Raw genomic sequence first — 22273 nt, 5'->3', positions numbered from 1 at the left:
TCGAATTATAACCGTGTGATTTTCATCCCCCCCGCGCTTAATCAGCGTTTCTCTTGGCAACCTTCTTAGCGTGCTTCTTTTGGGTACCGAAGATCTTCTTCTCTCTGTTCTTCTTTTGGTGTCTTTGTTGTCTCGAAGCTCTTTCAACCTTTTCGGCCAAGCCGTATCTGACCAATCTGTATTGGGGTTCAAATCTCTTGGCGTCTTCAACCGACGAGTAGATCAAACCGAAACCGGTCGACTTGCCACCACCGAAGGCAGTTCTGAAACCGAAAACCGAAACGGCGTCCTTTTCAGCCTTGTAAATTTCGGCCAACTTTTCTCTCAATTCATCCTTGGAGACGTTACCTCTGTTGGGGTGGACAACGTCAATGACGAATTGTCTTCTCGACAACAAGGGGTTGGTGATAACCTTTCTAGTTCTGATAGTGATAGCGTCAGACTAAATGTTAGTATGTGATGAAAGGGGAGGTAGCTAGTACAAATCGAGGCTCTGGGAAATTTTTCACGGGTATCTGCCGCCGGGGATCGTCAAGGGAAGTCCAACATTCAACGGGGAAGACAGGGTTCAGCGTCAGGAAGTGTACTGCTTTTCCATTTTGTCGCAACGAAGCGATCTGGGGTGACGTACCATCTTAGAGAGTTTTCGGTTCTAACAGATTTCCTTGAAGAATTTTACGTTCGCATACTTTTTTCGCGCTGCCGATATTTCATATCACGTGCTTATGGGGCTGCAACCCTAGTGCGGCTTAGTTGGTGCGATGAATATCGTCTCTCACTCTAGATTATATACAGGTTCAACAGTAGGCTCGCAACATACAGTACATTGACACAATCGTATACTAAACAATTCGGTGGTGACATCCACCAATAAAATGGAGCTTACCATCATATCATTAAAAGCATAACTATTATCAAGAAAGCATTACAAGATGTTGTCGAGGAATTTCACAAGTCTGGAGAGAGCAAAGTATCGCACAGGATCAACGTGCCATCGCGTGAAGCCGGCAGCGTGATGCTTGAAGAAAACCCCACTTTCGATAGCGAACAAACTGTCGTGGACTCCCCAAGGCTCAACGTACACCTCCACGTACCCTCCCTGCTTACATCTCCCTACATACTGGTGCTTTTCCCGCTCAAAGCGGCCACTAGAGTCACCGTAGTAAAACTGCCGGTAAAGCGGTACCCCTAGAGCATGGTAGCACCACTCAAGGACATCGTCTCTCATGAGCTCATCTTCTCCCGCCATCACAAATATCAGGTGTCCACGTCCGAATGCGGGAATGTCCTTCCAATCATGGTAGTTGTATTCACAGTTGCCGGGGCTGACTGATAGTGAAGAGAGATTGTTTGCAGGCCCCAAAAACATAGTTTGAAGTTCAGTGGAGAGCAACATGTCCATGGGAATTGCATCCCGCGAGGAGTTGTCTAAGTATGCCAGTCCCTTAGCTTTTTCGACGGCATGAGCGAATAACTTGACCCATGGAGAGATGAGTATTGTCAGGCGGGGCCACGGGAGGTCACTGTTTATTCTCTGCAAATGAGTAAGGAACGTGACTGCCAAATGGCCTCCGGCAGAATCACCCATCAAGATAATGTCACGATACCCATCATTAACCAACCGACGATAGGTGTCTTCCAACTCTTCACGTTGTCGCGGCCAGGGCTGTCCTCCCAGGATCAACAGATAGTCGAGTATCAAGATCGACACCGGTTTCGACACCAATTGAGCTACTGCTGTTAGACCCTGGAGCTGTGGAGGAGCAAGCTGCATCACATAACCGCCTCCGTGGAGATAGATAATCACTGGTGCCGGCAGTTTGGCTTTGCTGAACCACACCAGCCGTCTATCATAGGTTTGTCCAAACCCTTCAAATGTGGAGCAAACATCAGTGTATTTCCACTTGAACAAACGACACATTGTGGACACCAGGCAGTAGATAACATAATATGCCAACCACAGGGGACACACCTGGTGAAAGCGTCTGAGCGTTGAGAGCACCACGGTGGCGAGGGGGTTGTGGCTATATTTGCGGAATGGCAGGCCCACTGTCACCAGCTTCAACACATCTAGAAAAACGAGAGTTAATAGCCGGGCAAGCTGAAGGACAATCATGTCGTAGATGGGGCAGTGGGCAGAATACTGCGGGGTCGAATTTACGAAGTTATGAGCCTTGCTAATAGCCTAGAGTTTAGTGGCGAATGCCAGTTATCGTAGTAGTATACTTTTCAATATTATTGTAACATTACTCAAATGTCCTCTCAGTTGGCTGAAAGTCTAATGACAAACATTATCAAGATACGCTGCCAATTTGGGGATGCCAAAGTACTTTACCCGAGAAATGTTCTCCGGTTCAACACCATCATCTAATTCCGACATGATGGACATTGCTTCTAAAAGCATGGCATCGTGGACCCCATAGGGCTCGACGTGGACTTGAATTTTGTCCTGGTTCCGAACGTATTTGTGACGATCCAACACTACGCCTTCAGAGTCTTTGGCAAAACTTGCGGCGTCGATTGGAATACCCAAAGCAATCTTACACCAGTTGAATATGTCGTCGCGAATGATTTCGTCCTCACCGGTGACGACGATCACATTCTCGAGGGTGGAAATATCCCAATCATCATGATTTGCAGGGCAATTCCCCGGTGATATCGTCAATGTGTCAATTTTAGAGTCACCGGTGATCACTTGCAAACGTTTTGGCAGACGCAAAACTGACCAGGGGATGTAGTCTCGAGAATCGTTGTCATAGTATGAATGGCCGGGTTGATAGTCATTGTAATCTGGCTTAAGCTTTATCCACGGAGAAACCAACAATAATGCTTTGGGGAACGGGAGTGGAAGCACCTTTTGGTTTTCCTTTAATGCTTGGAGGTAAGTGACGGCCAAAGTACCTCCTGCGGAATCTCCCAAAAAGATAAAGTTCAGGTTGCCCTCGCGGACCAAGTTCTCGTAAGTCAGCCCCAATTGCTTGAGTTGAATAGGATTAGGGTAGCCATTGCCCGCTAATTTGTAGTTCAAGTTCAAAATGGAAAGCCGCTTTCTCGTTTCTGGCAGGGTGAGGGCATATATCAGCAACACTGCCTCGATCTGTTGTGGTACGGCCTGAAAGGTGAAACCACCACCATGTAAATAGATCAAGATGGGGTCCAGTTTTTGACGGTCAGGTTGTTCGACGATCCAATACAGCTGGGAGTCAAAGAACTTGCCATAGTTGGGTAACGTAGACACGATTGATTTGTGGGACCGTTCCACGAGATGGAGTAAAGTTTGTGGTCTTAAATTGACCAACCAGTGGTACTTGGGGTCGATTCTGAACGCTTGAGAAGCTAACTCCAAAAGCCCCAGGCGTAACGCGTCGGTTCGGTATTTGCGGAAACGAGAACCTTTGCCGTTGACTGCCTGAAGCGCTTGATGAACAACCCTCCATGGGAGTATCACTAGCACAAACCAAAGGAATCCTAGCACACCCATAGTGCAGTGTCAGTCGTACTACGGTGCAAAAATTTGAGGCTTATATTCACATGCCAATCGTCATACCTGCATCCCCAGAATTTAAGTTACAAACGGCGGCGGGTACCACATTATAGGCTTAGAAAAATGTGGGGGGGGCACGCAAGGGCAAGCGGGGTGATGTATACGTAGAAATTGGGGCCAACATAAGGTCAAGTGATCTCACTACATCGACCTTCGTGACAATGAAAGAGGGGTGGTGGTGGGGTTTACGGGGCTCATGAGCGCAGGTTCAGTGCGTGTGAATGATGACGCATCTGGCGCTAAGAATTGGCCGACACGAAGGTAACCCACGACTGGCAATTTTTGCCAGAGACACGCAACACTCCATCTCAATTTGGCCACAAAGCAGTAAAATGCACAAGAGTGTGGGCTACAGAGTGATTAATGACATCATACATTCCATTACGTCTTCGTTAATTATTGAGGTTTCTTCTTCATTTGAAACGTTAAGTTGCCCGCAGCATCTGAAGTGTAACTAAGTACCTTCAGCGCTACGCTTGGTTGGCGGTGCACCGTACCCAGCAGCGCCAGCTTGGGCGTGGCATCAATTAGTAGCCGGTCCTTACCTTCACCTGTCAGCGACGTCATCATCAGTAAATGTGGGTCGCTAAAGTAGTCCAGACGTTGCGGGGTGGTATCAGTGGGTGACGCTACTCTTGGCAGCCTCGGCAGCATCATTCCACCCGCTAACATGTATGGAGAGGTGAATCCCCCTGAAGCATCAATCAGAGGGCTCAGCGGCAGTTGCGCGAGCATGCCTGTGGAGTCATGAGGGTCATGGCTAAGCTTCGATCGGTTGAGCAGGCCTCCGACGCTGAGTAATCCACCTCCTGTGCTCGATACCGTAGTGTCATCGTGCAGGTCGTTGAGGGGCAGGCCTGGTAAATCGAACGAATGATCGTGAAGAAACTGAGTGTAGTCCAGCGGCAGCATTTCATCAATGTCTTGGATCACCCCCTTGGATCTTAACTCCAAATCCTTTTGACGAGTTTCCTCGCGTGCTTTGGCCAACAACTCTTGTGCCTTGGCTAACAGGACCGTCGGCGTCAGACACAGCAGTACCACTGGAACCAGGTCGTCAATGTCAATGGTCGCCGCCATCAATGCCTTAAGCCAGCCACGCATCTCCTCGGGAGAGTCAACGGCAAAATAATGCACCTTAGGCTGAGTGAAGGTGAGTCCCTTTTTGAAGCCAGGGGCAGGGGGCACCAACTTGAAACAGTATCGCCCATATCCTGTCAGCGCAGCATAGAGAGCAATGTACTTATCATTGCTGCTGTCTTCATCGCCTTTACCTTTTTCCAGAGTCACTGGCATCACCCGATGAGCAGTGATATCAATCAAGCCCTTTTCCCGCTTATCTTTGAGCAGCGTGAAGTACAGAAGTCGTGTGCCGTGTAAAACAAAGAACCGCAGGCGCCACAGCAATGAGTTGCTCAGACGTTTCAGCATCCACCCCGAAAACAGAGCCAGTTTTGCCAGCACTTCCGGCAGTACTTCTTGTATCCCTTCTTGGAAGGCCAGCGTCTTCTGCTTTTTGCCTCCCGCGCCTAGCTGCTTGAAATTTTGAGTGGATGTTGTCCTAAGCGTCTTGAGCCTCAGCGGCTTCAAAGGATCGGCGGTAATGGGTGATACGTTAGACCCAGTCGACGATGGTGTCGGGGCCAGCAGCAGTCGCAGTTCACCCAACATCAGTGGCGGTGCAAGAGGCATCTCGTCATCGTCCTCTTCGCCAACATCAGGCAGAGCGTCGAAACTCATCAGCTTGCGTTGTTTAGGGCTAAAAATCCCCAGTGCTCGCTTCACCTTTGCAGGCAGGGTGAGCTTAGTGGGGCCCTTGCGTTTAGATTCAAGGGGACCATGAGGCGGCGCTGACGAACTGATGGTAGTATTGGACGCAGCGGAAGTGTCGAGACGAGGTAAATCCAGCGGTTCGGGACGATAGACCAGTTGGCGCAGTGGGGTAACCAGAATCTCATCGTTAGTCCGGTTTTTTTCCCGCCGTCGATACATCAGAGTACGATCTTTTGGGGGTGGGGTTGGAGCATTAGGGTCACGGTGATTCGTAGATAAACTCGGTCGGTAAGGATCCAGTTGGTGGCGTTCAGGCTGGCCACCAATACCGTTATTGATTTCACCAAAGGTTCCAGGCACACTGCTGACGGTACCACTGGCCGCGGCTGCAGCCGCGGCTACGGCATTAACCGTTGCCGCCAGCTTTGGAAGCTGCAGTTTACCATCTTCCAGCGCAAATGAAAGCATCGAAGCCGCTCGGTCCATAGGCTCCATCGTTGAATATGGGCGCTGTATCAGTGACAGACGTACTGAGGGTGTTACTAGCGGCTTCGCTGTAGTTTGTGTCAGGATTGTTATTTCCAGGGCGTGCAGATTATTCAGCGCTTGGCGTTGATGTTGCGACGAATGGGACCGAGTCGGCGGCAGGTCATAAATCAGCGATGTCGGGCGCCCACCTTCCCCCACAGTTCCAGGCGGACGGGAGAACAGAGCATCGTGACTAGTCGCACCATGGGATGCTTTTGAGCTGACACTGGCTCCACGGTTAGGAGTACCATTGATAGGGGGCGGTCCACCCAATAATGAGGAATACCCAGGAGGATAAGCAGGCAGAGTGGCGAAGTCATTTGAAGGATAGGCATTAGGACTCGCTTGGTAGGGGCTTGCTTGACTCTGACTGGGTGCTGAGGGCGAAATCAAACCTTCACCCGATGATGGCGTACTGCTGTACGCATTTGATGGAGCTGCCGATACTTTCGGCTTGTACAGAGTAGGGTATTTAGACGCTTGTGATGAAGAAGCAGGTGGCTTCGAGTGAGCACCAAGAGACTCAAGGTGGCGTTCAACGGGTCGGTCAGCATGACGATGACTCGCATGCTGCTGCTGCTGCTGCTGCTTGGGTGTCTGGAAAATATCAGAATTTTGATGAGGTGGTACCGAGGCAGCCGGAGGCCCATCAGAATGGAATACATCATTAGCACCGTTAATATTGGAGTGGGGAGAAACCGTGCGAGAGGGCAGCAGCTTCTGGGCATCGGTGATAGTCAGCTTCAGGTCTTTTTGACGCAAGCGCGCTGAGTTGCTTCGACTCAACAGTTTGTTACGAGCAATTTGAGGCAGCTTAAGTTTCTCAATTTCCTTATAGATTTGAAATCGAGTACCAAACAGGTCAATTTCTAACTCTTTGAGGTGACTCAAATCGAGCTCAAGTAAAATCTGTCCCGAGATCTCGTGTCGTTTGAAGCTATTGGCAATACTTTGGTCAAATTTAAGCTGCTTGCTAAAGTAATTCGCAACGTCATCAGGCAGCCACGATACCACGTCGTCAATAGGAGGGCCGGCGATGGCACCCGCATTAGTGGTCCGTGAGCTTAGTGAAGGTGATGCCAATGTGTTTGAAGGTGCTGGGCTGGCGGTAGTAGTCGTAGTAGTGCCATTAGTCTTAGGGTGGGCAGGGAGAGCCGCCGAAGGAGGTGGCGTTTGAGTATGGAAACCATTGGCGGGGCGTGTGACAGTTCGGGACACTTGCTTCGGAGTGTGGATGGCGTCGCCTTTGGGTGAAAGAACGTCTCCCTTAGGGCTCATTGTCTCTTGCTCAAATGAGACATCGCAAAACTCATCTTGTGGCTCATCCAAAGACACTTGGGCGAGCTTCTTCTGTACCAGAGCCACTTCGGCGTCCGCAGCCGCCGCGTGGGTGAACAGTTTTGGGTATAACCCAACGTCTCCCGTCAACAAGTTCTTTCCCATATACCAACCGTCGTTATACTCGGAGTCGTCGGCTAAGACTTCGACCTTATCGCCAACCTTTAGTGACAACTCGTCACCCAAGCGGGCATTAAACTGTTTTATGCAAACAAAAACGGCCATCGTTGACACTAGGCTTGAGCCTGCGTGGTGTGGTAGAAGTCAAGGAGCGGCAAGGAAGCGGGTCTGAAAGGGGTGGAAGCCGGATAGTCCTGGGAGGTGGGCCGGTGTTGATTAATAATGAAGCTGGAAACTCGTAGGACGTGAAAAGACCTTCCAGAAATATGTTCAATACCTTTCAAGTGGTGAGGGGGCGAGTGCAGCCAAAACTATCACTACGAATACTCGAGTACCTGCACTTAAGTGCGCGCTCGAAAAAAGATTACAGCGCGTTGCACCGAAAGAGAAACATACTCCCTAAATGTGGCATAGATCTTCTTCTACTCTTTACTTGTCTATAAAGTGATCTGAGTGTATCTCTTTGTTGCTGGTGTAAGTAGATTGCAGTATCCGCTATCATTTTTACAGAAGGTTGACCATTTTCAGTCGCAAACGCACATGGTTCAATTTATTAGATGGCGACGCTAACCTCCAGCATGTCACCGCCCAAAATCGTGAGGCTGTAACAGCACGCTACCACTTCCGCGATTATGCTGTTTCGAAATTGCTTAAGCCTTGCGATGTCAACTATTCGTTGTCATCACGTATATGGAAACTTTGCATCCACAAATAACACGAGTGGCCTCGGTTTCTAACGTGATACTCCCAAAGCTCTTTTCGCCACGTAGCCATTTAATCTCTCCTCACTTCCCCCAGGGGCTTAAGATTAGCGAGTGCGTCTCGCATCTCACATGGGGTGAAAGTTTTATGACGGAATGTCATTAGAAAAAAGTCGGGAATAATTTCCTGATGTTGTTACATGGTGGTAGACGAAGCGAACGTGGCGCGGAGTCGTCAAATTCACTTCGACCTCAACGTTGGGCGCCACAACAATTGAGCCTCACACCGTCATGATGCATAAAAATTTATGTTGGGATGATAGAAGGTATGGTTATCAAATATAAGTTTTACTTGATGGAGCTCTAGGTCGGCATCGTGTACATTCTAGAGCGGTTGCGTTAGGCCTGGCCTGGTACAAAGTACTTCGCCACGCGTTTGATGGTTCCTACAATCAGCCGAATTAAGTACAATGACCTCAGGGACACACACAAAGATTCTGTAAAAAGCAAAGGCACCATTTCGCGATTCCTTTCCAAAATCTCATCGCACGGTTGATACCATGGCAGAATATTTGGCCCGCGAACGGACTAATACTGTTTCATATCGTCAGATTTCACGTTCAACCGAACTTGGTGATGACATCAGTTTTTGTAACTGATGAGACGACTTTGGTTAAATGGGTACGGTAAAATTTCAGTACTTTCACTGAATCTGGGTCTAGGGGATTGGCGAGCAATTGGCAAAGTTGAGCTGCCACTGCCTTTGAAACGACTTCTGGATCCCCAAGCCAAGAAAGATTCGCTGCGGCAAGCCATCGAATACTCTCATCGCTTTCGCTCACAATAAGTTCGCTTAGATCGGGTACTATTTGTTTCACATCCTTCCCTTCCTCCAAATGGGCAAGAGCTAGCTCAACCTGCCCTTCAACTCGTGACAATTGTGAACGCCAATAATCGATATCATCATCCGTTTGACCTTGGAGAGCACCGTTCTTGAGGTCTATCACCGATGAACTCGTTATAGTATTTTCTGGTTCAACATCCTCGTCACTTTCAACATAATCATCAACTAACTTGATACTTCGATCTCCTCCATATGTTTTGTTAAGCTTGAGACCGCATTGTATCAGTTTCGAATCCTTTTCTGGTTCAACTGATGACCCCAATCTGAATTTCAAATCATTGATGTCATCCCATTCGTCGATGTCAGTTTGGCCGTCCAGTTCATCACCGGAGAGTGAGATTTCAACTAGATCAAGTGTCAGTTGGGAGTTGTCACCAAAACTTGAGAGCATTTTATCAAACACGTCGTTAGGATCTGCTAAAGGTGGCGGTGGTCCTTTCTTTGCTGGCGGGTCCATCCGGCCCATGAATGAAGGCTGTGCTTTCGCTTCTATTCCGCCATGGCCGCGCAACAAAACCCTTTTCGTGGATGGTTGCGATTGTGGTGGTTCCCCAGACCGCTTGTTCATCAACTGCAAAATTAATGTGCGACCACGCGTTCATACTGATGAAAACAAACAGAATCAGCTGGGACAGCGGTTTCGCTGTAAACAAGTAACTCCCTGGTACTCTAGGTCGTGTAAATTGTGAATATTTGTTTTGAAAGATTTTTTAGAGGCCTAAAATCGAACGATCGAATTCCACTTATCGGATTGATCCCAACCGGATTTCCAAAATTTTCAAAAAACTTCAATTGTCAAACCCAAAACGCACGGTGTGAGTAAATCATTCCAAGCATCCATTGAAAGCAAAATGAATGAAACTCTGCCTTAACATATTTCTACGTTTGATGCGTTATTTGAACCGTATGCCCATAGGCAAACTCACTCCATATCAGCATCTTCTAGTATTTTGTTGCATCGAGGAGGTGTTTTTATAGTTGATTTCAGCAAGGTTGGAGTGAAGAAAGACAACGGTTCACGAGTCATATACGTTTTCATTTCAACATGGTTTCGATCATTGTACTCCTCTCAGGCATAAACCTATCGAAGATGCAATTCGCGTGTCAGACTGAGCGCTCGCGTACACAGATTTTGTCGCCAACTCGCCAAACGCCAAATCACTAACACCCCAAATGCAACTGGCCCTTGAGAAGAAAATCCGCAAATTCCTCCAGGGTCCCCGCAAGGGGGAGACCTTTGAATTACGCAATGGGCTTGTATCTCAATATCGACACGAACGGAAGGATGCCATTCAGCGGGTAATCCAGGCGATGACTGTGGGCAAAGATGTGTCTAGCCTCTTTCCCGACGTACTCAAAAATATCGCCACCTATGATATTGAGCAAAAGAAGTTGGTTTACTTGTACCTCATGAACTACTCGAAGACACACCCCGAGTTATGCATTTTGGCGGTGAACACGTTCGTGCAAGATACTGAGGATCCCAATCCTCTTATCAGGGCACTTGCCATTCGAACCATGGGTTGCATTCGTGTCCAAAAGATGGTTGATTACATGGAGATTCCCCTTCTGAGGACGTTGAAGGACGACAATCCGTATGTTCGCAAGACAGCGGCACTTTGCGTAGCCAAATTGTTTGATTTGAATCCTGATATGTGCGTTGAATATGGATTCTTGGCAAGGTTGCAGGAATTGGTTAATGACACTAACCCCATGGTTGTCGCCAATGCTCTCAACGCCTTGTACGAAATCCGCGAGATGAACACGGACGAAAGCCTCGAGGTTATCACAGTTTCAAGCGAAATGGCGAAGAATTTACTCACATGCCTTAACGAATGTACTGAATGGGGAAGAATTACAATCTTGTCACTGTTAACTGAATACGTGCCTGCTGAAGTGGAGGAGGCCCAACATATAATTGAGCGCATAATACCGCAATTGCAACACGTCAACCCTGCGGTGGTGTTGTCGCTGATCAAAGCGATTATCGCTCATTTGGACTATATTGCTGATGGAGAGACGAAACAAGGTATTTTACGTAAGCTTCTGGCTCCCCTTGTTTCGCTTGTACTGAGTCTGATTCCTGAGGCTCAATACGTTGGACTCAAAAACATCCGCATTATTTTAGAGAGGTATCCCCTGGTTCTTTCCAAAGAATTACGCGTATTCTTTATAAAGTACTCCGATCCATTATATCTCAAACTTGAAAAGCTTGATATTATGGTGCGTCTCGCTAATGATGGCAATGCTGCTCTACTTTTGGGTGAACTCAAAGAGTATGCGATGGAATTCGAGCCGTCTTTAGTATCAAGAGCTATCAAGCTGATTGGGACTGTGGCAATCAAATTATCTCTGGCTACAGTCAAAGCTATAAATTTGCTTATCTTCCTTCTTGACCAGAGGGGCGGTGAGTTGGTAATCAACGAAACTGTGGCTGTTTTGGCTAACATTCTTCGTCGATACCCCAACAAGAATGACCTCTTAACGCTTGTGATCCCGGTGATTGCTAATAACGTCGAGGTATTGGACAAGAACGATGCATTAATCGGATACGTTTTCCTCGTGGGCAGCTACCCGAAGTACTTTTCAGGACTCTCCGAAAAGTTGGATCACTTTATTGAAACCTTTATGGAGTCTGATCCACTGCTTCAATTAGCAATCATTACAGCTATTGTCAAAATCAACATGACCATTAGCGGTACTTATTCGCTGCAGTTACAACGTGTCTTAGAGCTTGCCACGCAAGAGTGTGAAAATGCCGATGTTCGGGACCAGGCCTACATGTATTGGCGATTGTTGTCACTGGAGTCACTTCAATCTCAGCAAAAAATTATTTTGGCACCATTACCGCCAATCGAAGACACAATCCCCATGTTCAATCCAATTGTTTTGAATGACTTACTCCATGAGTTGTCAACTATTGCCCTGGTTTACCAGAAGCCATCTCTGACATTTGTCGAAAATGGTGACAAGTTGGTCACTAAGAAGGCCAAGCAAAACATCGAAGATCTCAAGAACTTGGCCAAAACGGAAATCATTAACAACGTTAAAAACGAGAATTTACTCGATCTCGATGATGACGTTGATAGTGAGGCCTTAGCAAGCCAAAGCGGAGGGTCGTCGACGTTGTTGGCTGAGCTCAATGATTTATTCAATACCCCACCCCCCATGCAAGGCGGACCTCAGAAGACAGAGGCGGTTCAGCTGTCTCAACATTCGCAAACAACGCAGGATATATTGAATTTGTTTGATTAGATGTATAGACGGGGACGATATCGTTTACTCATTAAATATCCGCTAGCAATTGGTTAATAATTTGAAGTTTGCTGTCGGCGACTGGTTCATGATAGGAATCTCGAGGCGACGTTGCCTGAGGCAACTCATCGAGATATGTTAGCTTAGAAATACGTTGTCGTATTTCTTCGGTGACTGTATCAATTTCTTTCATCTCCTTCTGTTTTTGCTCTATCTGCTTGCGAAGCACCATGATTAAACTCTCGCGACTTTGATGGGGTCGATATGTGTTGAGTAGGTGATTGATGTTGATGAGAATCAATGATATATCTTTGATTTTCGGCTCCAGTTTGCTTGGATCGATGGATGCTATGCCGATTAACTCCAAAAAGTTTAGAAGAAGCAGATCGACGAGCTTATGAAGTTCAGATATCTTTGTTTCCAGAGTTATAGTCTCGTCATTGGCAGGGTATAACTGATCCCACTCAGTGTCTTTGAGTGATGGGAGTTTGTCTTCAAAAGACCAGACGTTACCATACCCTCGATAGTGGGTTCCTTCTGGTTGTTTGGGCGGCACAAGAAACCGGAGTTCACCAGGAGCCTGAGCATCAGGATCATGATCGGAATTTTGCCATTCTTTGAGTTTTTCTTTGTTCTCGTCAGTGAAGAACCTAACGTAAGGGGGAGGTGGCGGGTAAAGTGACAGAATTAAGTCGTCTGACATCCTCGCGATTGACTTGAGAAAGGAGCGCGCTGCACCCATATACACTATGCTACCCAGTATGACGGAGCGACAAAACGACGTCGATGATACGTGTAGTAAACAGAAAACTGAAGTTACCCTCTTGTTGTAATTGAGCCACCTAGTATTGTCCCTATAGTCTTCCGAGCCAAACTGCCTCTGACACTACTTATCTGCTTGTAAGACTTATCTGTCCATCATACCTTAATGGTCAATTGTAATCAACTTCAAGGTATGAAGACTGCCGATGATCTTCTCCGTAACCATTAGTACCATCAGATAGTATGGTAATGCAATAACCATGCAAGATTTTTCCATCAAATCGATGACCTTCTGCGAGTAGGCGTCATTAAAATTTATCAGAATTGGTCATGCTAGAGTAACATCGTCGAAGTCTCTAGCATTATTCTGTACCTCCCTTATAATTTTTTGTACTTCAAAATCACCACTTCGCACTTTCATCAACTGATCTCGAACTGTACGCGATAAGATGGCTGAAGTGGACAGAATGGATGTTGACGGTAAGTTACAACTTTACAACTCAAGATTATATTAACAGCTACTAACAAATAGAGCAGGTCGATAAAAAGTCGCCGAATCCGAAGCAGCGGTTTGAGGTGAAGAAGTGGACGGCGGTGGCGTTCTGGCTGTGGGACATCCAAGTGGAGAACTGTGCCATTTGTCGGAACCATCTCATGGAACCATGTATCGAGTGCCAGCCCAACCTGATTACGAATACCCAAGAGAAGTGTATCGCTGCTTGGGGTCAATGCAACCACGCGTTCCATTACCACTGCATTGGTCGGTGGTTGCTGACTCGGCCACAGTGTCCCTTGGACAATACCGATTGGGTATACCAAAAGCTTGGGACGTAAGCCTGGAGCTACGTGTATAAAAAGCATTTCTATCGTGGATTAGTAATGAAGGCATTTATGTATATACATATGTTAGTAGGATTATCTTGAACGCTTTTCGAAAGACCCGAGTGTCACAAGTTTCCCACAGATGGCTTCAGCTGCCTGGAGCGCTTGAGTAACTTCTATATCCTTGGACAGACCCTCCATCTCAATGAAGAAAACATACTCCCATTGAGCAAGGTGTGATGGTCGTGAGTTGATGCATGTCAAGTTAACCCCGTTATCTTTGAAACATTGTAAAACGTCACACAACAGCCCCGGATCATTTGAGTTAAGTGTGAAAATCACAGATGTGAGCATCGAGTCGGTTGTAGATGGGGCCAAATCTTCAAACCCAAGTACAAGGAATCGTGTCGTATTTTGCTTATTATCTTCAACACTGGCTTTGATGATGGGGAGTTCGTACAAGTCGGCACTCATTTTGGACAGGATACACGCGATGGTGCCACTAGTATCTTCATGAGCAATTTCAGCCGCCTTTGCTGTCAGCAGAGTGTCGATCCTTTTGATCAGCTTGGGGAGAGTGCCAAGGAATCTGGTACATTGCGTCCAAACTTGAGGATGGCTGTACACGGTTGTGATCTTCGTCAAATCGTGAGCACGGCTGAGGTAGTTATGGTGGATGGAAACAAATTGTTCGCCGACGACTTTGAATCGAGCCAGCTCATCAATGAGGAACCAATCGCGTAATAAGTCGTAAGTGAACACTACCTGTCCATTGGTGGAATTTTCAAAAGGAACGATGGCGTAATCAACTTCGCGGTTACTAAGGATATCAAAACAGGCCAGAATCAGAGACTGGGGGTATATGTCACCATCGGGGAATTGTTGGCGCACCGCCTGATGTTAGTAAATTGACTCTGAACAGTTCACGATAATCATACCTGGTGTGTATAAGTGCCCTCCGGCCCAAGAAAGGCGATCTTGAGGGCCATGGGAAGTGTGCGATAATGGTGCGAATTGCATGCTCAAAAAATGGAGAAGACAACAAGTGACGTCGACAATTCTCCACTATATGAAAATATCTTGAGGCGACTGCAGCCTCAAGATGCACTCATACTTTCGAAGTGAGGTGGATTTGGGGAGTAAGCCATGAGCAGACTCAAGAAGACCACTCCTCGAGTCTTCTCACAGCATGCACCCCCACAGGTCTCGAACAATAGGAACTGAGTGGAGGAAATGTACCCCCCCCCCCCGTGTTACCAATGTTTAAAACCTGCCTCGTTTCCTACAAATGGATCGTTGGTGGTCCTGTATTTTGTTGAACCTATAACAAATCCAAGATTTGAGACAAGGTTTTCATCAAACCAAATATTAATCCTATAGAAGCCCAGTCTAAAATACAAGCGTCGAAGAGCAGACTCACTTAGATGTCTTGCTCGATGGTACCCTTTTCGGAAACGTAGATACCGTCCAAGAACTTTCTGATATCCTTGTTTCTGACACCTATAATTGTTAGTAAATCCCTTGGTAAAAAGTTCGCAACAGTGATAATACTTACGGCAAATTTGTTGGATGTCGGCGGCGCATTGCGACACGGCTTCAACCGAGTTACCGGTCAAGACGAGTTCGTCCTTTTGGGTGGTCGATTGTTCGGCGGTGACACCTTCAGCAACCTTGACAACGAAGGTCTTCTTTTGACCCAAGAAGTTTCTGATTTCAACGACTTGTTGGCCATCTTGTTCGGCGAGGGTGACGTTGATAGGGAAATGGGCGTACACGTATCTCATCTTGTACTTGTAACCCTTGGTGACACCAGTGATCATGTTGGCGATCAACGACTTGACAGTTCTCAAAGCAGCAACGTGCTTTCTGTCACCATGGTGGACAAGAATCTTGATCGATCTGTCGTTAACCTTTTCGAAGTCAACGTTAATGTGCTTCAAGTTCTTGGTGAGTTCACCTCTGGGACCAGTGACCTTGATCACTCTGGCCTTGATGTTGACGGTGACACCTTCAGGGATTTCGAGGAGTTGTTCCGAGACGACGAACTTCATAGTTGACACAGATAAGTCGGATGAAAAATTTTGGTTCGCGATGAAAACCGCTGTCGAGGCTGCGCGAGGTTGACGAGGTCACCAACCCTAATCACGTGATATCGGTACCCCGTAAAGACAGGTTGCTAACGCCTACCAAACGACTAAATCAGCATGATATCGTGATTCCAGCTATATAAGAATCAATTCACACCTAATAGTTCACCTTAAGGTTCACTTTTGGGTGTACATTTTGAAAAGTAAGTTCGCGTTCAGTTCTGTAGCAATACTCCTAATACTGGTATAAGCAAAGCCTTCGACATCAAAACGAATACAACCTATAGCAGTTCGCCTCATACTATCTTGATAGTCAATAAGGCCATCAGGCAAAGTTTTCTCACTAATACCCACACTTGTGGTCGAACTTGGACATTAGCACTGCTACAAAGTAGGATGAAACTGCATACAATGATGGGCCGACTAAATCTTGGACTAGGGGTGAATCACCATAGTCGAAGTAAGTGACTTTTGCCACAACAACCCATAGAATCCTAACGAGACTATAGACACAATGTTAGCCAAGGTTGAAAGCCCGTGGTACTTGCCGAATTGCTTCGACAATTCATTGTACTCTTCAGTGCCTTCTTTGGCTTGGTTACGTCTCACTTTAATGTCGGCACACTTTGGCAACAACCAAAAGTAGTTGATGATGCCACCCAAAGCCGACAAAGCGAGGGCACCATAGTGAACCGGACAAGGGGACACCGAGGTCGTAGCAGCCAACAAGAGGGGGGCGATAATTTGACCGGCAAAGTACGTGGGGAACACAACGGCTTGCAAGTCACTAAATTCTTGACGAGGGAGTCTCTTGAACACCAATGGCGACACAATGAACGAGTAGAAAACCGAACCACCGAAGGCCACGGCGTAAATGAAGCCGTGGTACGGGAGGCGAGTGTTAAGACCGAGTCTGGTGATGAACAGCATTGGCGTATACTATGCAGCAAAGGTCGCTTTTATGAACTGCGCGCTCTGTGGGTTGGGTCAAAAGTAGGGGCTTCATCAATCAAAGTAACAATGTGGGTGCCACAAATACGCTGTCTGGCACCTTGGTAGTGGCTATGTTCAAATAAAGTTGATGAAATGGGTGTTCGTAATAAGTTGTTGCAACCTCCTCAACTGTAGCCAACGAGGTGTCCTTTGATTTTGTTGACACATGGATGCTTAATACGGAAACACGTAATCGAGACACTTGCCTCAAGAGTTAGCCGAAATTGGTCAGCTCCATTACTTACGACAGAGGGCATGTTTAGCCGTAATATGTATTACCACGTTTCCAGCATTGTCATGCATATTGCGTATTGCGATTTATACCTAGTGGCTGATCCTAGATAGGATGGCATCATTTCTAGATGATGTATCCGAACCACCACTACTCGATGAGCCCGAATTCATATTTCTTGTTGACTCACTTTTTGAAACCACTCATGCAATCACTCGTCAAAATGCAGCAAATGCCATAAGAGAGCGCAAACACCAAGTGTTCAAGGATTTCATTGCCACCTTCAGAGCGCAGTATGGTCTTAATATTTACCCTAGTGCTCAGCTCATTTTCCCTGAGTGGGCAGGCCGGAAGTATTTCATAAAGGAGACGGCCTTGGCACGATTGATCATCAAGATGTTCACAATCCCCAAAACTCTGGATCAGTATCATGAGTTGAATAATTGGAAAAGAAATTATCACGTCGAGAGGCGGATAACGGCTGACACGAAGGCACTCCGAGATCTTCCAACAAGATGCGCTCACATCATTATGACTCGCCGCCCATTACGACGACTGTTTACACGTTTTACAGTCAACGAGGTGAATCAAGTTTTGGACGCTTTGGAGACTGTTGATCAAACAGAGCAAATTAATTTATTGCGTCCCATATTCGAACAAGCCCTGATTCCTGAGGTACGTTGGATATGTCATATTATTCTCAAGAAGCCAATTTTAGTCAATTATGAGATGGCATTCATGCTGTTTTGGCATCCAGATGCACCAGGTCTCTTCAAAGTGTGCAATGATTTGCAAAAGACACTTAATTACTTGATCGACCCCACTAAAAGACTCGACAAAGCCCAACTCACCCTTCAGGCGAGATTCAAATTCCGACCCCAACTTGCACACAAATTGTCAGACACATACACGGATGTGGTCACGAAGTTGACTAAATTTGAACCAATGACTGAGAGTTGGGAGGCTAACCTTGATAATTTGGGGTTGCGAGGTAAGTTTTACATTGAAGAAAAGATGGATGGTGACCGTATGATTCTTCATAAAAAAGGCGATCAATTCAAATTCTACTCCAGAAGACTAAAAGACTACACTTTCTTGTATGGCGAAACCTATCAGATAGGTTCCCTCACTCGACATTTACAAGATGTGTTCAGGGATCAAGACAAGGATATTATATTGGATGGTGAGATGGTCGCTTGGGACTTCAAACGTCAAATAATTTTACCATTCGGGACACTCAAATCTCTGGCAATTCAAGAACTGGTTCGACAATTTATGACGATTGACCGATATGAAGAGCAGAACCTGTGGCCATATTACCTTGTCTTTGATATTTTGAAGTTTGGTGACTTGGATTTAACTAACTTTCCCATGTTCTTTCGTCGGCAATTACTTGAGAGGGTTATAAACGATTGTCCCCACAGACTAGAGAAACTCCCACTCCACGTGGCACTGACCAAAACAGACATCGAGGATGCAATGAAGGATGTGATTGCGAATCGCGGTGAAGGTTTACTTTTGAAACACGTTCAGCTGAAATATTTCGTTGACTATCGAAATCCTCAATGGTTCAAAGTGAAGCCTGAATATCTCGAAAATTTCGGTCATAACTTGGATCTAGTTGTGATAGGCAAAGATGAAGGGGTTAAAAATTCCTACATGTGTGGCTTACTAGATCCAACTCTACGCCAATGGCTATCATTCTGTCTGGTTGCCAATGGATTCACAGAAGCGGAGTATACTTTGATAGAAACAAGACTCGCTGGGCGTTGGCGTGACTTCAAAAAGAACCCGCCCGATCCTGAATTGATGCGGTTCGGAAAGCGGAAACCACAGAAGTGGATCGATCCCACTGAGCTGGTTGTGCTAGAGGTCCGGGCAAGAGCAGTCAATAATGGGGAAGAGCTGATATACGCGGTGGGCAGCTCTTTGCACGGACTGTATTGTCGGCAGCTTCGAGATGATAAACTGTGGCATGACGCTGATAACTTATCCGATTATCTTCGATCTCGATTAACGTTAGATCTTAGACTTGATGGTGCACAAGGCGCCGTCAAGTCTAAAAGATGGCAAGGAGAGGACTCATTTCAGGAATCTAAGGAGATATCTTGGAATCCTAAAAGAATAAGAAAGGGAATTTTCACCCTGATGGAATTCTTGGTGACCACAGGGTATAAAGACAAATCCCGTAGACAGATGATCGACGTCATTGAAGAAAACGGCGGCAAGGTGGTTTTGTCCATGAATGCGGATCAGCAAACTGTCATTCTTGCAGAGACAATGGTCCCTGAGACAAAGGGTTACCATGAAAATCTAGGCTTAGATATCGTCAGTCCTCGTTGGGTGTTGGAATGCATATCACGCAATCGTTTACTTCAATTGGAACCCTCAGTTGTCCTCAAACTGCACCATGAGTTCCTTGGAGCAGACCCCGTTGGTGATAGCTACTTGCTTCCGGTGGATTGGGATCAAATTCATTTGAATGTCAAGCCGGAACTGCAGCCGAAAATGACTGATAACCTTAGCCCCTTATTGTTGAATCTATTTACCACTGCTACATTTTATTTCGTATATTCTGATGATGTTGAGGGTTGGCTAGCGGGTCAACGAGTCAAACGGTTTGGCGGGTCAGTCGTCGAAGATTTTCGACGTGCAATGTATATTGTTGTTGATGAGAAAAATCGCCTGATTTTACGAGACTCCGTGGATTCAATTACCAAAGCATTAGCAGTGAATTACACTGAATCCACGAAGCTTCCAGCTATCGTCAACAGCGAATTTGTCAACCGAAGTATCGCAGAGGAAGCCATCGTCGACCCTCAAGACTACAAGTTCGTGTAAAACTATTTACTCTGATTGACATATCCGCTCGTTAATTGAGGCGCATGCTCGATCGGGGAATTCCCGGTATCTCCATATGCTGTAGAATCCACGCGTCTGAGGAGGATATACTACGAATGGCACGATCACCATTGATAGTATTGAAAGTTAAATTATGGCAATAGCAATCAAACAATATGTGGCATTACTTAGCAAGCTTAACCACCTGACAGAAGCCTGACTCGGTTTACACCTTGAACGAGTCTTGTTCTTCCTCAAGGATTTATGGTTATGAGTAATTACCATGTGATCCTATTTCTTTTCCTCGGAATGAAGCGGCAATCGTATTTAACAATTGAGACTCCAAACCCCGCTTTATATAATGTGAGGATGGCTAGACTCTTCGAAGCAGAAGCTACCTATAGGCGCTAATGCTTCATCAGCGAAGCCTCTACATCGCTATACCTATTACATATCGACACTTCACCCGCGTTTATTCAAAACCCCCACTTGCTTACAAAATTGCGAGGGGTCCAGAACGCGCCACCAAGGTGGTCTATTATTAATAGGCTACCTTTTAAGCTTCAATCAAAATTTTGATAGCAATTGCTATAGTCGGTTGGTTTGTGATAATGAATGAGGTTGTGGATAGAAGCAATTTACGTCAAACCTTCCTGACAATAGGGCTTCTTGTCATTGGCTAGTGCATTTGTTCAACCCCACCTTTAGGAAACTTCCTGCATGAGCGCATACACGTTGCACGATCAACTGATATAAAATCTGCTCCCCCGCCCCTACAGGTAACCCCCAAAATGACTGCTGCTACTCTTAGGGCTGCTGCTCCTAGAACTGGTTCTTACGCCAAGTACTTGGTGTTCGGTGGTGCTGCCACTGTGGCTGCCACTGCGTTTTATTTCAACAACAACAATAACAAGGTCCCCCAACCTCAAAAGCCTTTGAAGAACCTCTTGCCCTTTTTGGGCGGGTCCGCTGCTAAAATTGTCAATACTGCTGAACCCGAGCAAGGTAAAACCCAACAAGACTTCCAACAAGTCTACAATGACATTGCTAAGAAAATCGAAGCTAATGGCGATTACGACGGCGGCAAAGGTCCCTACGGTATGTTGGTGAGATTGGCTTGGCATGCGTCTGGGACTTACAATCAATACAATGGTCAAGGTGGTTCGTATGGTGGTGGTATGATTTACGCCCCTGAGAGCTCCGACCCTGAAAACGCTGGTTTAGTGATGGCTAAGGACTTCTTGTCTGAAATTCAATACAAGTACCCCTGGATTTCCAGAGGTGACTTGTGGACTCTTGGTGGTGTTGCTGCGATTCAAGAAGCTTCGGGCCCCAAGATCAAGTGGAGACCTGGTAGAGTCAACTACGTTGACGCTACGAAGATCGTCAAGAATGGTAATTTGCCCGATGCTACCAGAGATGCCAGCTACGTCCGTAATTTGTTTAAGCGCTTGAACATGAGCGACCAAGAAACTGTCGCTTTGATTGGTGCTCATGCTTTGGGTTCGTGTCATGAAAAGTACTCGGGATTTGATGGTCCCTGGACTCACTCGCCTGATGTGTTTACGAACCAATTCTACACCGAATTGTTGGGCAAGTGGTACCCCAAGGTCGTTCAATACAGCGGTAGACACCAATTCGAAGATGAAGCTACTCACTCATTGATGATGTTGCCGACTGACATGTCGTTGAAGGAAGACGAAGGTTTCCGCAAGTACGTAAAGCTTTATGCCGAAGATGAGCAATTGTTCTTCAAGGACTTCGCCGCTGCCTTTGCTAAGCTTTTGGAAGGTGGTATTAACTTCGGTAATGCTCCTGTGTGGACCTTCAAGACTCTTGAAGAGCAACATTTGTAGGTGGTCATATACTTCAATATTACACAATAACATGTTGAAGGTAATGCGATTATAGTCCTTTGTGACGCGGTACCCGAACTATCGATGGTCAGAGCCAAGCAAGATGCCATACCACACCCATAGTAGGCTCGATCAACGGCACTCAATCAGTTTTTTAGTGAATGTGACAAACAAAACCACGGTCTTTTCCCATACAACTACAACGTCGAGGTCATATGTTTGGACTTCTCGTCCACATCGACTTGGTGTTCTACTGAAGTACTCATGGAACAATCTTTGAAATCGGCCTCGATATCACAGAAGTTCAACAAGATTTCATTGCTGCTTCATCAACATGTGCTCGACCAAGTATTCTCAAGATAAACCAGACCAACGTCACGACTTTTACCTTGAATAAAATATATGGACTACCTCCTTTAAATTATTAATTCCAATCATGACCAATTTGGACTCATGAGTCTAGTGATTTTTTCGACAAAGCGTTTAATAAGCATTTCTTCCACCCTATTTGAAATTG

The 22273-nt window shown here is 46.3% G+C and overlaps 10 protein-coding genes across 10 annotated transcripts; 3 read left to right on the top strand and 7 right to left on the bottom strand. All coding sequences in view use genetic code 12, as the record gives it.

Moving 5' to 3' along the window:
• Positions 1-37: 37 nt before the first annotated feature.
• RPS24 (40S ribosomal eS24 domain-containing protein) lies at positions 38-2116 on the bottom strand (the record flags this gene model as incomplete). The annotated part of the gene is made up of 2 exons (XM_034156183.1): positions 38-442; positions 953-2116. The coding sequence occupies 2 exons, from the start codon at positions 2114-2116 to the stop codon at positions 38-40; spliced, it is 1569 nt and encodes a 522-aa protein (XP_034011675.1).
• A 162-nt stretch (positions 2117-2278) lies between these two features.
• DIURU_003421 (uncharacterized protein) lies at positions 2279-3481 on the bottom strand (the record flags this gene model as incomplete). The annotated part of the gene is made up of 1 exon (XM_034156182.1): positions 2279-3481. One exon carries the CDS (start codon positions 3479-3481, stop codon positions 2279-2281), a length of 1203 nt encoding a protein of 400 aa, XP_034011674.1.
• Positions 3482-3940: 459 nt separating this feature from the next.
• BOI2 (Boi2p) lies at positions 3941-7408 on the bottom strand (the record flags this gene model as incomplete). The annotated part of the gene is made up of 1 exon (XM_034156181.1): positions 3941-7408. One exon carries the CDS (start codon positions 7406-7408, stop codon positions 3941-3943), a length of 3468 nt encoding a protein of 1155 aa, XP_034011673.1.
• Positions 7409-8624: 1216 nt separating this feature from the next.
• On the bottom strand, positions 8625-9476 carry DIURU_003419 (uncharacterized protein; the record flags this gene model as incomplete). The annotated part of the gene is made up of 1 exon (XM_034156179.1): positions 8625-9476. The coding sequence occupies one exon, from the start codon at positions 9474-9476 to the stop codon at positions 8625-8627; it is 852 nt and encodes a 283-aa protein (XP_034011672.1).
• A 605-nt stretch (positions 9477-10081) lies between these two features.
• Positions 10082-12163, top strand: APL2 (Apl2p; the record flags this gene model as incomplete). Its single annotated transcript, XM_034156178.1, has 1 exon — positions 10082-12163. One exon carries the CDS (start codon positions 10082-10084, stop codon positions 12161-12163), a length of 2082 nt encoding a protein of 693 aa, XP_034011671.1.
• Positions 12164-12194: 31 nt separating this feature from the next.
• On the bottom strand, positions 12195-12866 carry MED7 (mediator complex subunit; the record flags this gene model as incomplete). Its single annotated transcript, XM_034156177.1, has 1 exon — positions 12195-12866. The coding sequence occupies one exon, from the start codon at positions 12864-12866 to the stop codon at positions 12195-12197; it is 672 nt and encodes a 223-aa protein (XP_034011670.1).
• A 974-nt stretch (positions 12867-13840) lies between these two features.
• DIURU_003416 (uncharacterized protein) lies at positions 13841-15798 on the bottom strand (the record flags this gene model as incomplete). The annotated part of the gene is made up of 2 exons (XM_034156176.1): positions 13841-14641; positions 15340-15798. The coding sequence occupies 2 exons, from the start codon at positions 15796-15798 to the stop codon at positions 13841-13843; spliced, it is 1260 nt and encodes a 419-aa protein (XP_034011669.1).
• Positions 15799-16269: 471 nt separating this feature from the next.
• On the bottom strand, positions 16270-16764 carry DIURU_003415 (uncharacterized protein; the record flags this gene model as incomplete). Its single annotated transcript, XM_034156175.1, has 1 exon — positions 16270-16764. The coding sequence occupies one exon, from the start codon at positions 16762-16764 to the stop codon at positions 16270-16272; it is 495 nt and encodes a 164-aa protein (XP_034011668.1).
• Positions 16765-17173: 409 nt separating this feature from the next.
• On the top strand, positions 17174-19900 carry LIG4 (DNA ligase (ATP); the record flags this gene model as incomplete). Its single annotated transcript, XM_034156174.1, has 1 exon — positions 17174-19900. The coding sequence occupies one exon, from the start codon at positions 17174-17176 to the stop codon at positions 19898-19900; it is 2727 nt and encodes a 908-aa protein (XP_034011667.1).
• A 791-nt stretch (positions 19901-20691) lies between these two features.
• CCP1 (cytochrome-c peroxidase) lies at positions 20692-21756 on the top strand (the record flags this gene model as incomplete). Its single annotated transcript, XM_034156173.1, has 1 exon — positions 20692-21756. One exon carries the CDS (start codon positions 20692-20694, stop codon positions 21754-21756), a length of 1065 nt encoding a protein of 354 aa, XP_034011666.1.
• Between the last annotated feature and the right edge of the window lie 517 nt (positions 21757-22273).

Source organism: Diutina rugosa (genome assembly GCF_008704595.1).
Source record: "Diutina rugosa strain CBS 613 chromosome Unknown scaffold1_size794362, whole genome shotgun sequence".
In the NCBI taxonomy this organism is placed as follows: Eukaryota; Fungi; Ascomycota; class Pichiomycetes; order Serinales; family Debaryomycetaceae; genus Diutina; species Diutina rugosa.
Note: the sequence above shows the minus strand (reverse complement) of the source record. Positions and strands in the feature narration are given on the sequence as shown.